Source organism: Vicugna pacos, chromosome 23 (genome assembly GCF_048564905.1).
Source record: "Vicugna pacos chromosome 23, VicPac4, whole genome shotgun sequence".
In the NCBI taxonomy this organism is placed as follows: domain Eukaryota; kingdom Metazoa; phylum Chordata; class Mammalia; order Artiodactyla; family Camelidae; genus Vicugna; species Vicugna pacos.
In genome coordinates, this window is record NC_133009.1 from 4,197,151 (window position 1) to 4,210,436 (window position 13,286).

Consider the following 13,286-nt stretch of genomic DNA (forward strand, 5'->3'; position numbering starts at 1 on the left):
TCCTCTTGCATTGCTTAGCATTCTATCTGCGGATTTTTCACTCTTGTGTGTTTATTTGCCAAATAAAACCCTTTGCTAAAACTGGGATTGAGGGTTGGAGGTGAGGGGTCAGGGAATGGGTAAAGCTCTTCCCAAATCTGACATGTGGCGTAAGGATTATGTAGCCTTTTTCCAGAGTCTGGGTCCTATAATTAGAAGGTCATAGTATCATGAACCTATGGGAAGAAGCCACTTGTGGCTTTGTATTGAGCAAGAGAATTCAATTATGCTCCCAAGAGAAGTAGCCAGCACTCCATTTTCTCCCCCATAAAGCTTCGGAGAGGGAACCACCTTGGCTCCGAATCAGTGCTCTGAAAACTGGCCCATGCTTCACAACTAATCAGACTTTACTATAATTTATATTTTTACAATCAAAGAGTCTTCAAAATGTTCAAAAGTAGACAGAATAGAAAAAGATACCCTTTAGAACGTAAAATGCCTGTATAGCTTATAAAATAATGAAACTTTAACAAATGTTTGTTGTTAAATCCAAGATCCATCCAGACATGTCCTTATACAAATTGATTTCTCTTTAATCTTTCCAATACCAAAATGATCAAATGCCAAAAGAATAACAAAGTGGCAGGCCTCTGAACAGATGAAAACCTTCAAAAAGGACTTCTTGGGGAAGGTTTGGTCGTTGTAAGACACCTGCTCCCTGTTGCAGTAAGCTAAGCTGTTAATATAATCAGTTAATATTTACTGGGAATTTATTGCACGTTAGGCACTTTGAGTTGATTCGCATAATAACTTTATGAAGCAAGTGCTATTATCCTCCTGTTTTACAGATTACGAAAATGAGGTTTAAAGAAGATAAGTAATCTGACTCATATCACTTTCCCAACAAAAAGTAGGACCGGGATATTCATTTGGCGGGAGTCTTGACTCCAACATCTGTGTGATCAACCACGAGGCTACACTGCTCTCTGAGGAGCGGGGAGGGGAGAATTTAGCCAGGCATTAACCCTCTCTACCACCTGCATGAGAATCATTCAGTTCTGGGGATAAGCCTCTGCAGGCAGGGCCACCATGAACAGTTCTTCAGGTTGTGCACTGCTCAAGCATGCCACAACTAGGGGGAATGCCATTTGCACAGTAGATGGGTTCTAACTTACACTGGAGGCTCTAGGAGTTTGTGAAGACCTGGAGCTCCAGGGCTGGCACTTGTGACCAAGTCCTGGGACGGCTGTGCACAGTCACTGACACACAGGCATGCACAAGACTATCTTGTCCCAGCCACACTCTAGGCATCCCATAGAGTTGTTTCTTCTCCTCTCCTATTGCTTTCAGTGGCTCAGTTCTTACCCCTGCCCTGTCTTCAGGCCTGGAAGGGGAAATGCATAGGTCAAACATGCTGCCTCTGTGGTTATACAAAGTGGGACAATACACCAGCTGAATTTCTGTTTCTTGAGGAAGAAATTCCCTTTCTAATTGGCCCACGGGTGCTACATAGTCTATCAGGGGTCCTGGTGAGAGTCTTTAACCATAGTCTGCAGCACTTATCCCCTACAGCCCCTTCGTTGTTGAGTGCTTGGGTTCCACCAGCCATTTTAATGTCACTTTGAAACAAGGAGGAGAGTATAGCTCAGTGGTAGAGCACATGCTTAGCATGCACGAGGTCCTGGGTTCAATCCCCAGTATTTCCATTAAAAGTAAATAAATTAAAGTAATCCTAACTACCTCTCCTCCCCCCACCAAAATGTAAAAAACTGCAAAGATATCCTTTAATTTTTTTTAAATATTAACAAATAAAAAGTAAAATAACTAAAACCAACAAAGGCAGGCAGATCACATCTTCTACAGGGATTAAAAAAACCAATTCATGAAATATTTTCCCAAGGGAAATATTGGGGTATTTTTGAAGTGTGTCATCCTTCTGGATAAGCCACACTTGTCAGTGTTCCCTCTCCATGGAGATCATCTCATTTACTGTCATGTGCTTTGTCCAGGGCATGAGTTGTTAACCACCAGGCGTGCGGCTGAACTGGAGCTGGGGACTCAAATTGTCTCTCCCTGGGGGTTGAAGGGGCCAGGTCAGCTTGGAGGCAGCAGCTGCCAGCCAGACAGCAGGGGAATTCCTCTCCTGAATTTTCTCTCCTGCCCACGTTGTTACATCACTTACCCCGAGTGGGCCGGCTGAGCTGGGGCATCCTGAAAAGCTGGGACCCTGGGCTGCAGGGGCAATGAGAGGTCGAAGGATGTGGGTCAGTGTGTTTTCCTCAGAGCTACTGTCACTACCTCTGGAAAAGTTCTGTAGGAATAAGTGACAGTAAGAACAAGAGACCAGGACAGGGGTCCTTCTTCTAAGAAGTAAAAACCAAGGTCCAGCATGAAGTGACTTGATGGGACTTGTGGAGCCGTGAGTGGCAGGGCTACGCCCCATACATCCATCTTCCAGTGCTAACCCCTGTCTGCCGACCCAGTCTCAAGGTTTAAAGAAAAGAAACTAGAAGACATCCAATCACCAGCATCTCAAAAAAGGGAAAAAGAAAAGTCCAAGTGGATTTTCTTTCTGGACTAAGATGGATGGAAAAGCCCCAACTAAGCCTGGAGAACAAAAGGTGAGGTGAAGCTTTCTCCCAGAGGCTGGGGCTTGTCTCCGAATGTGGACCGTGATTGGCAGCAGGAACTGTCCAGCATGTGCCCGAGTGCCCTTCCCAGAGAACAGCTGGCCTGGCTCCTGGGGGGACCCAGGGGAGGATTCTGGAGTTCAGGCCAGCATCTCCCTCCTCCCTCCCTACTCTCTCCCACCAGAGTGCATGACTCTTTAACAGGCCCCTGAATGCTTTAGAGCCGCATTAGAAGGAGAAGGAAGCATGGCTCTTGTGTTGCAGTGGAGAGGAAAGATGCATTGCCCAAGGTCATGGGCAACACGGAACCTCCTGAATCCTGGTTCTGTGCTTCTCCCTCTGCAGCACACTGGCTCCTTCCCTTCTTGTGTGCCACCCCAGGGGTGGGGGATAAGAGAAGAGAAGTGGGGCTCAGGGCTGGGGGTGGGCACTAGGGATCTGGGGAGTCGTACACCAGTCTTGGCTGGAGATGGATGGGGTCGATCCCTCCCAGGCAGGACTGAGGGACAAGAGAGTTGCCCAATGTGGCCTCGTACTCTTAAATGCTTTGCATGGTAACAGAGACCCGTGGCCCCAAGCTACTAAGATGGGGCTCCCGGTCTTCTGGAGAGAGGTTTTTCTGAAGGTCATTGACAGGTGGGTGACTTGGAGACTTTCCGTTGACTGTTATCCTTGCCGCCTCCAATCAAGGCTGATAACTCCTTGGAGGCATTTTATCTCACACCCTGTGCTTCCTCATTGCCCCTCAGAGGCGGCTTTTGCTCCTGAAGCCGAGATAGCAGCACTCACTTGTGCAGACTTCAGAGGAACTGGGTGGTGTGGCCGAGGGACTTTGGCCCCAGCATGCGCTACATCAGTACTTCGCGCTTTAGAAAAGCTTACCCTCAGGGAACGCGGGCAGCAGCCTCAGAATTAGCCCGGACTTGGTGAACATTAATCAAACAACAGATAAGGGGCAGGCACACCCCAGAGAACCTCCAGGCTCTCCAGGTGAGGGCAGGAAGCCAGCAGCTCTGGAAGGCAGGGAAGGCCTCAGGCTGCCATGACAATCCCAAGGCAGGGGAGATGCTAAAAATAAGAGGGCACCGGAGGCGGAGGAGCCCTGGGCTTTTCCAAATCTGACCACTGACCATCAGAGCCTGTTCTTAACCTCTGTGAGATATGTGTTAGTGTAGGAAGGAAAAAACCCCAGCTAACTTAAGTTTGCTTTCTTTAGAAAAAAATCTATAGGTCCCCAGAACCATGGACTGTAGATAGATTCAAGGAACAGATTTTTAATCACTCAAAAAGCCTCCATGAAATCCCCCTGGAGACTATAAAAGAAGTGTAGTGTACAATTCCTGTCTTTTCTTCTTAATCTTTTAAAAATTTTTTAATTGAAGTATAGTCAGTTACAACGTGTCGATTTCTGGTGTGCAGTATAATGTCCCAGTCATGCTTATATGTACATATATTCGTTTTCTTACTCTTTTTTATTAAAGGTTATTAATCAGCAAGCCACAAAAGGCCTCTAAGTGGTGGTCACTAAGGTATCTGTCAAAATAGTGGGCGGTTCTCATTCACAATAGCAGCACGTTGGGCACCTGCACAGAGCTGGATTCTTTTCAGAGCCTGGAGGCTCAAAGCCCTATCCTCTAGGAGCTGCCCAGGCCTGTGGGAGAGACCGGAGCAGCGGGAGGAGCAGCGTGGCCTGGGGGCCAGAGAGGGCTTCCTAGAAGCTGTGGAGAAGAATCAGAATAGGACCCTCGGGTGGGCAACTGCTGGCCTGAGAGTTAATTTTTAACTCCTGTCAGTGGCCGGAGGCACACTGCCAGTGAGACAGAAAGCTCCCCTTGAAAGAAACAGTTCTCCTTTTGCAAAAGAGAAGGGGTGAGGAGAGAGGGGGGAAGCGAGCAACTCTGACCCAGGCCCACTGTCACTGAACCATCTCATTTGGGCGGCACGACAGCCCCGACAGTCTCCCATTCCCCTGGAGAGGAAGGCAATTGCCAAGGCTGAGTAGTCTTTCTAAGGCTCCTCAATTCCAGCGAAGGTTTAAGCTTGAAGCTTGGAGTCTTTCCACTGCATGATGCACCCCCAAACCCAGAGCTCCATGCCAGCAAGTGGGTGCAGGGGCTGGTACCCCGTAGAGGGTGTTGCACCCCTCTGCACACAGAAACCTCCAGAGTAGGGGACGTTCTAGCCTTGGTGGCGATGACCCCAGCCAAATGTGCATGCCGGTGTTGGACGGGGCGGGGAGCGGGGTGCCTGGGGGGAGCGAGTGGAAGGATGGAGCCCTGCTTCTCTCAGAGGGCAGTTTCTGTCCTGCTCTTAGATGGAGCTGATCCAGTCCCAGCACCGAGCAAACTGAGATCCCAGAGGGAGAAAAGGCTCGCCTGGACCCCCGGGGCCACCCACCAGGCTGAGAGAACTCGCCTCCTCTCAGGCCTCTTCACCGGGTGTTTTTTTGCAGGTCACCAACCAGAGGGCAGGATGGAAAACGCCCGTCCTCCTCATGCTGTGCCTGCTGCAGGGTGAGTCCCAAACTCAGCCCAGATTCAGAACTCGCACATTCCGGGCTGCAGACGTGCCTGGCGGGCATCTCAGTGGCAGCCAGCACCCCCTCCGTAGTTTGGGTATCCCCATGGCTTGCTCCCCTGGGATCCAAGGCTAGGCCATGGATCTGGGGGGTGATCAGATCTGGGCCCAGAAGGAAGGAGGGAGACAAGAGCTTACGTGAGAGGGCATACTCCTGACTTGACAACTTCTGGAATATGCAGTTATGATATGTCCCTGCTGTCTTTCATTCAAGTTGATAACTGAAAGTTGGCTGCATTTGCAAGATATGGGTTCCCGGGCATGCAATAGACAGAGGTAGCCCTGCTTTATTACCACTCATTCTAAAAACACCAAGTGCCAGGCCCAATACTGGGGACATAAAGATGAAGACACTGCTCTCCTTAAAAGAGTGTAGATTCTGCAAAGAAACCAGATGCATGAATATGAATCATATCTATGCATTTACGTATTTGGTCAGCACACGCTTATGGAGGACCTAACATGTGCCAGGCACTAGGGACAGATGGATGGAAGACAGGACCCCTGCCCTATAGGTCCTGGCAGGCTGGTGTGATGATCAGGCCCACATGACCAATGGCCCCATCTCTGTGTTGTGGTGTCTGGTTTTATTTTGATGGTAATGGGGAGCCATTGAGGAATATAATGAGTGTACGTCTAGAGTGTCTGGTACCTAGAACCTAGTCCCAAGTAGATGCTCTAACAAATGTAATTGCTGAAAGAAAACAAAAATGAATGAATAAATGTTCTAATACCCAAAAAAAAACCCCATTGTGTTTGGCTTATAAACAAATCAAAATCGTAATGAATCAAAAGTAGCTAATATTTGAGCAAGAGCTCTTTGTAATATAATCACACCAGCTCTTTATCTGAATCTCCATGGCTCCCTTTAAAATATTTCAGTAAGAGTAGGTTTCCCCTGCTCCTAAATGAAAAGTCAGGCAAGCTCACAATTTTTCTTCTAAAGTACAGGTGATAGTCCTAACTTAATTCCTTTAAAGTTCTAAATTTGATCATGTTAAGTGTCCAGCTAAGTATTTTAGTTAGCAGTTTAATCTTCATTCAAAGATACGCCCCCCTCGCCAGCCTAGATCTGCAGTCAGGAAGGCAGGAGGGGGTTTAGGGGCCGCCTTCTCCCCTCCCCTGCTCTTTCTCCTCCAGGTGGAAGCAGCCGGCGTTTGGGATCCCAGCAGGGTCACAGCGGCGGGTGGGAGGAGAGGCAGGAGGCAGGCAGGTCTCACTTGATGGGATGATCTGGAGCTCTCTGGCCGGCCGGGCGGGGGTCTAGGGCTCGCTCTTCCTCTGTTGAGTGTCTTGTGGACCCTTAGATGGCCCCCTGATGGCTCATTTCCTCCCTGTGCCCCAGGTTCTGCTTTGGCCCCTCCAGGCGAAAGACCCCATCTCAGGCGGCTGGGCTGGCTCTCTCCCCAGGGAAACACGCACACCTTCCTCCCACCTCTCCTGGTGGGAGGAGCGCTCCATCTCAGGGGCAACTTCTGCTCTCCCTGCTCCTACCACAGACCCTTTGCACTTCCTCTGACCAAGTCAGGCTCCAGTCTCCCCCCGAGGCAGTCCCAATCTGATTGGAGCCATACAATGACAACAGCCGGGAGGTGACTGGTGAAGGAGAATAGGGGCACAACCCTCACCGAAGGGACCCTTTGAGGGGGACATCACTGGTCCTAAAATGCCAGCCTTCCTTTAATTCTCCTAGACACCTAGTAGAAAATTCCAAAAACCTTAATTACATACAAGCAAGAGCTACTCATCTCCCAAATGAGTTCTTGAGGGTAAGTGCAATTTGGTATTAATAAAAGAAAGAAATGTTCATTGCGAGAGTTGCAATCCCTAATCAGCTTTCAACTGCAAAGTCAGAACTGCCCTTCCTGCTGACAAATAGGGTGCATTAATCCTCCCGCCCAAACCACGTGTAAATCACACACAGATTCCTGAAATCTGGGGTGTGAACCCTTTATTGGGGCACCATCACTGTCATCCTGAGATGGTTTCTTGTTGGTAATTATAAATATTTTTGGTTTTTAACAGTAAGTTGCCATTTAACTCTTATCAATAGTGGCATGCTTGTCGTGGGTCATTTGATTAAACCTACAGTGATTACTGATTTATCCATAACATTTGTGGCTTTGACTCTTCCTATGATGAGACTTTGAGACAAAAGCAACAGGCAGGGCCAGCGTTCTAGGCATGTGCCCCGTGCAGTCACACGGGGCCCCGTGGAGAAGGTGCTCGGTTTAATGCTCTGCTATTGCCATAGTGAGATCCTGAACAGCTTTTGAACATCGGGTCCTGCCTTTGTATTTTGTCCCAGGGCCTTGCAGATTATGTAGCCAGTCCTGGCAACAGGCTTGAACTTTCTTAGGTTCAGAGGTGCTAAAGACATAGAACAAATTGATAGATGTCAGGCAACCACATTCAAAACAAGATGTTGACTCATCTGGGCAGGACTCTGGAAAGAGATGGCGAAGCTGGTTGTTCCAGCAAGAGCCCAGCATGGAGTCACCTGAAGAGCTGTCAGAGAGCAGGAGAGCTGTTTTGGAGAGAGTGGTCAGTGTGTTATGCTCTCTGCCACCTGCCCCTGGAGAACAAGAGTGATCACCTCCCCCTCCCCCCACTTGAAGCCAGGTAAGAGAAGGAACTTCTAGGAAGACAGTGAGCTTGCCATGTGTCCCAGGTCTCTCCTGACAGCAGGACAAAGCTGTGCTTCCTAGGGCCACATGTGGGTCCCACAGAAAGGAGCTGGCCTGGGACCTCCACCAAGAGGGCCCCCCCAGAGAGGAGTGTGGCCCAAAGTCATAGGGTTGGTGGTGATGGAGGAGTCATAAAAGACCAGCAGGAAAGGGGACCTGGGAGGCAAAAGAGGACTCAGCACAGGACATCAGCTTGCCCTGAGCAGCACGAGACAATCACAACTGCCCACACACCTCTCCCCTCTTCCCTCCTCACTCAATCCCGGAGGGGCTCCAAACAGCACTTCTGAGTAGAGAAAGGGGTCAAGTGGAGCAAGAGACCCCGACCTGCCCCCCGCTTCCACACCAGGCCTCCGAGCGTAGTTGGGAGAAAGGAAAAGGCTTGAACTGGGTAAGAGATTGGAGATGCAACAGTCATTGGACTGGATTTTTTCTTCTCCAAGTAAGACTATGAAAGCTACTGTTCTTGAAATTATGCCTGAGATTTCATCAAGGAGCCGAGAAGTCCACAGAGGGAGTTTGAAGACACAGTGAGAGAGAGAATAAACTGTGTCTCTGCTTGCATCCGGTCAAATTTAAGGCATTCAGTAAAAGGGCCATATACTGTGCTTCGACTGTGAATTAAGCCTACTACCAAAGCAGGCAAAGTCACAATACTGCTTTTCTGTGCCTTGACGGTGGCACTTGCTTGTTTCCATTTCTAGAAAAGAGTGGCCAGAATGAACATCTCCGCAAGCGCTGGTCTGGGGATGTACCCACCAAGCAGACCACGATTCTTGTACCTCCGGGCACTGTCTCCTTTCAGCAGAAAGCACACTCATCTGTTCTTATTATTTCACATCTCTCCTTTACATTCCATGCAAACAAACCACAGCCCTTCCATCAGAGGTTGCCCTGGCCCTCTCACAGGTGCAGAGGGCAGCTTTTTAAACATCTGCATTGGAGCCCAGTGGAATGAACCCAGGCTCTGGACAGACATGCATAAAATCCCCTGGCACATGAGAAGCTAAACAGTGGTTAGCTAAGTAGTGGGTAATATTATTCTTGCATTTCCATCTCTCTGATGGAAACTTGGACACAGCTCTGCCCATATCTTGGGGCTACTCCTGACCTAATGTCTAAACTCTGATATTTCTATATTGATTCTTTGTTTTTATTATTACAATAGAATCAATTTACAATGTGTTAATTTCTGGCATACAGCATAGTGATTCAGATATATATATATATATATTCCTTTTCATATTCTGTTTCATTATAGCTTATTACAAGGTATTGAATATAGTTCTCTGTGCTGTACAGTAGACCCACAGACAGAAAACAAACCTGTGGTTAACAGAGGGGGAAAGGGGTGGGGAGGGATAAATTGGGAGTTTGGAATTTGCAGATACTAACTACTAGATATAAAAAAAAATTATACGACAAGGTCTGTATTGATTCTTTTTACCTTCACTTTCACAGAGGTTATTTTCTGAACTGCCCCTTAATTCTGGCCAAGTTTGGAGCTCAAATCTCCCCCAAACAGTGACAAATTCAGTGTTCTTTCCACTTGGACTTTATTTTTTTCTCTCTGCCTGCAGCTGCGAATGCGTTGAAAGGCCCGAGGCTGGTGTCTGGGGAGCTTGGGGGATCTGTCACCATCCAGTGCCGTTACGCCCCCTTGCTCATCAACAGCCACCAGAGGAAGTACTGGTGCCGCCTGAGCCCCCGGCCGTGGCTCTGCCACACTGTCGTTTCCACCAACCACTACACGCAGCGACACTACCACGGCCGCGTGTCTCTAACAGACTTCCCGCAAAAAGGCTTTTTTGTGGTGAGGCTGTCCCAGCTGTCCCCGGAGGATGTGGGGCGCTACCGCTGTGGCATTGGAAACTCAAACGACATGCTGTTCTTCAGCATGAACCTGACCGTCTCTGCAGGTATGGGCTGCTGGCCGGCGGGGCAAGTTTGGTGAAATGAATGCTGGAGGTAGGGGGCAACAGAAGATACTGAGGTCCAAGGGGGCTTTAAACACGAAGGAAGTGATGATGACAAGCTGGGGAAGGGCAAGGGCTTTAAGATGTAGGCTTTCATTTCAGAAGGAAACCCCCTTCAGAAGGAAGATAGGTGTTAGGGAAGACCTCCCCGCCAAGTAAGCTGTTCTACCCAATTCCCTCCAAATGCTGAGGCATATATATTTGAAGAGAGTTCCATGAAGGTGGTGAATTGCATAATGTGGCGTCTTATGGTCATGATGTCTGTTCAGACCTGCAGGGCAGGTAAGACGGGCAGGACAGAAGAATGAGGACTGGGCTCTTCCTGAGACTGAGCTCCTCAGCAGACATCCGACAGCTACCAGGTCCACGCCCTGGGTGGCCAGTTCCACAGAGATGGTCCCCAGTCAGGTGCCCAGAGTGTGCAGACACGCAGGGCATCCAGGCTGTGAAAGGCCAGTCTGCCGGAGAGATGGTGCAGGCAGGCACGAGAGCACCGGAGGGTGGGCTTGTTTGGTTAGATGTTGCAATCTAACCGTCTGCTGTGATTGCCCTCTCTAATGCAACTAAAATTCTTTTTTTTCTTATTTGAAGAGAAATACATGGTTGGCTGTGGGCTTCTAGGAAAGGGGACAGCATGGGGTCCTGGGGCAAGTGGAGAGAGAGCATGTGGGCATAAAAGAAGGAGATTGGAACATAAAGTGTCAATATTTGCAACAGAGTGGAGGATAAATCTGGTTTTCCCAATGTTTTATTTTGTCCAACATACTGGCCAAAGTTTGCATTGCTCAGTGAGGTCCCATTCCACATAGCAAAGACCTCAAGACTGGCATCATTGCTAAATGCCATAGGCAACCCGGATAGCTTTCTCATTTGGTTTTCCTTTGCTGTTCACACAGGTCTTTCCAGAACCATCCCCACAGCCACTCCGGCTGCTGGTGAGCCCAACATGGGATCCTCTGAAACAGCATCACCAGCAGCCAACAGATGGACACGTGGAACCATCCAGACTATAGAAAGACAGGGGACAGGATGGGACAGTGTTACTCTGACTCTAGACACTAGCAAAACAACAGCTTTAGCTAAGGGAAGGCAAACCCCAGAAGCAACTGCGACCATAGCTCCAGGGACAGGTGGCCAGGTAGGGGGTCCCATCTGGGCAACGGTCCCCACTCCACTGAGTCCAGCTTCAACAATCAAAAGTGTGTCCAGTACTACAAAAGCTGCTAAGGTTTGGGGTACCAGAAGCTCAGACGCAAAAAGGACCAGGGCCAGCAGAAGAGAGAGGGCGACAACGACTGGGGCGGATGGGCAAAGAGGGGAAACACAGAGGGTCAGTACAGCCCTGCACACAGCTGGGAAGGTCATAGGGACAATTAGGCCATCAAACTGGGTCTTAGAAAAATGGATGTGGACAACCCTCCACGGTGAAACGTTGGTTTCTAAGCCACAAGCCCTGGACTCCATTGAAGGAACTACACCAGCTGCAGTTGTGTGGACCCTGGGGCCGACCAGCATAGAGATGGCCTCTGCCGAGGGAAGCGGTGAAGGGGACCTAGACACCCCTCCTGGAGATGGTGGTCCCCAAGCAACGCCGAGCCAGGCCCTGGCAGCAGGGCCCCTCAGGCCCCCAGGCAAGGACTCCTCCATGAAGAGGTAAACCCCAAGGACCCCCTCTTGGTTGCCCCATCCCTTTCCAGGCCCCTTCAGTGAGCTGACCCATGTGCCCCTCTCCATCTGCTCTCTCCTCTCCCTTTTGTAACTGCAAGACAGTAAAAAAGCAAGGGATGCAAAGTCAGAATCCTCCCTCATTCAAGGGTCCTTGCTGGGAGAATGCCATCTGGGTATTTTCATGTGATTTTCAAGGAAAAATCTCAACAATAAAATAACAGAATATTTAGGTGGGACCTTTGGGACTTTTTTTTTTTTAAGATCAGGAAACAAAGCTCCAGCAGGGGAGGTGACTCAGTGAACCACAAGGAAAGATTGTGGCAGAGCCCAGTGCCAAGCTTAGATTCCCTGACCTCACTCAGTTCTCTTTTGCATGGTGGCCCATCAGTGGGGCCCACGCACAGGCAGTGGAGTAGGGAAAAGGATGCAGGGCCTGGGACCCTGAAGACAGGGGTCTGGTCCCAGCTCTGTAGCCAGCCCTCCATGGGAGTGAGGACAGCCGGCTTGCTTCTCCCCTGTAGAACGAGAGATGAGGGCTGAAGGGTCTTCAGACCCCTGCCCAGCTCCAACCTCACCTCTCCTGTGCTTTCCCATCCCCACTCCTGCTACTTCCGCTCCAGTGTGCCTCTGGAAGGGACAAGCATCTCTCGGGTCCTGGCTCCACTCTCCACCATGCTGTTCCTGCTGACGCTGGCGGCTCTTGTTCTGTTGCGAAGGAAGCTCCAGAGAAAGAGGAACTGTGAGTGGAATTGAAAGTCGCCCCCAAGGCTGGAGAGGGGAGCGCTTGTTTCCACCTGACACTCTCAGGTCTGGGTGGGGTCAGACTTGGTGCCAGGACTCCTAGATGTAGAAATGTTAGTCTGAGCCATTTCGTGAGCTGGGCCTTCCTTGATTTCTTTATCAATCAGATGAGAAAAGCATCCATGCATTTAGGTCTCAGTGGCATCCCAGAGCTTTAGGAGAAGTTCTTCGGAGGATGGCAAGAAGTGGCCAACTGTAGGTGTACGAACTACACGAGCAGCCCTGGCTGCAGGTAGCAGGAGTGCAGGGCCCAGATGTGGAACCAAACTACATTTGCCCTCTCTGCACGGCCCAGCTGAAAGTCTCTTACAGCAACGGGCCCAGATTTACACACTCCTAAAGGGAGTGTTCCATGGTGTTTAGACCTGGTGAAGGAAGGGTGAGATGTTCTGGGAGCTAAGATTATTAGACCCAGGGCCCTGAAGGCCTGGCCCAATCCTGGTGGATCTCAGTTCCAAGTTTTCTGTGTCAGAAAATTCTTGAAGACTTGTGGTGGGAGCAGGGGATTCTCAGGAAATTGAATTCAGCACCCAGGGCCCTCACAGTGTCCTCTGTGTCTGTGCAGCTCAGGAGATAAAGAAGTCATTGAAGGTCACCTTGATTCAGATGACACAGTCCCCAGAGCTGAGCGTCCAGCCTGATCTGCTGGCCCAGGTGGGAAGGAAGCTGCTCCAGGATGACCCTCCCCATCTCCATGCAGCCTGACTGCCCCAGAGAGGGACCCTGGACCCCAAGGAGTAGAAGGATGAGCTGCTCAGCCACTGTAGAAGGAAGACCAGGACCAAACACCATGACCCCAGCCTCTTCTCCTTCCCCCGCCTGTACGAAGGGAAGTTGGGGGAGCTGGGACCCCATCTGGGGAAGCAAAGCCTGAACATCACTGGGCCAAGCGTCTTCCACAGCCAAAGGCGACAGTGTGACTCCAAGAAGCCTGCAAGAAAGGATTTGTTAATTACTGGTGGAGGTCA

General features: G+C 49.9%; 1 protein-coding gene across 1 annotated transcript; it reads left to right on the forward strand.

Moving 5' to 3' along the window:
- Nucleotides 1-2,561: 2,561 nt before the first annotated feature.
- Nucleotides 2,562-13,067, forward strand: FCAMR (Fc alpha and mu receptor). Its single transcript, XM_015248861.3, is given in 7 exon segments — nt 2,562-2,600; nt 5,062-5,122; nt 9,454-9,792; nt 10,746-11,502; nt 12,138-12,256; nt 12,884-13,000; nt 13,003-13,067. Coding segments are annotated over 7 exon segments (1,497 nt in total).
- The last annotated feature ends 219 nt before the right edge of the window (nt 13,068-13,286 follow it).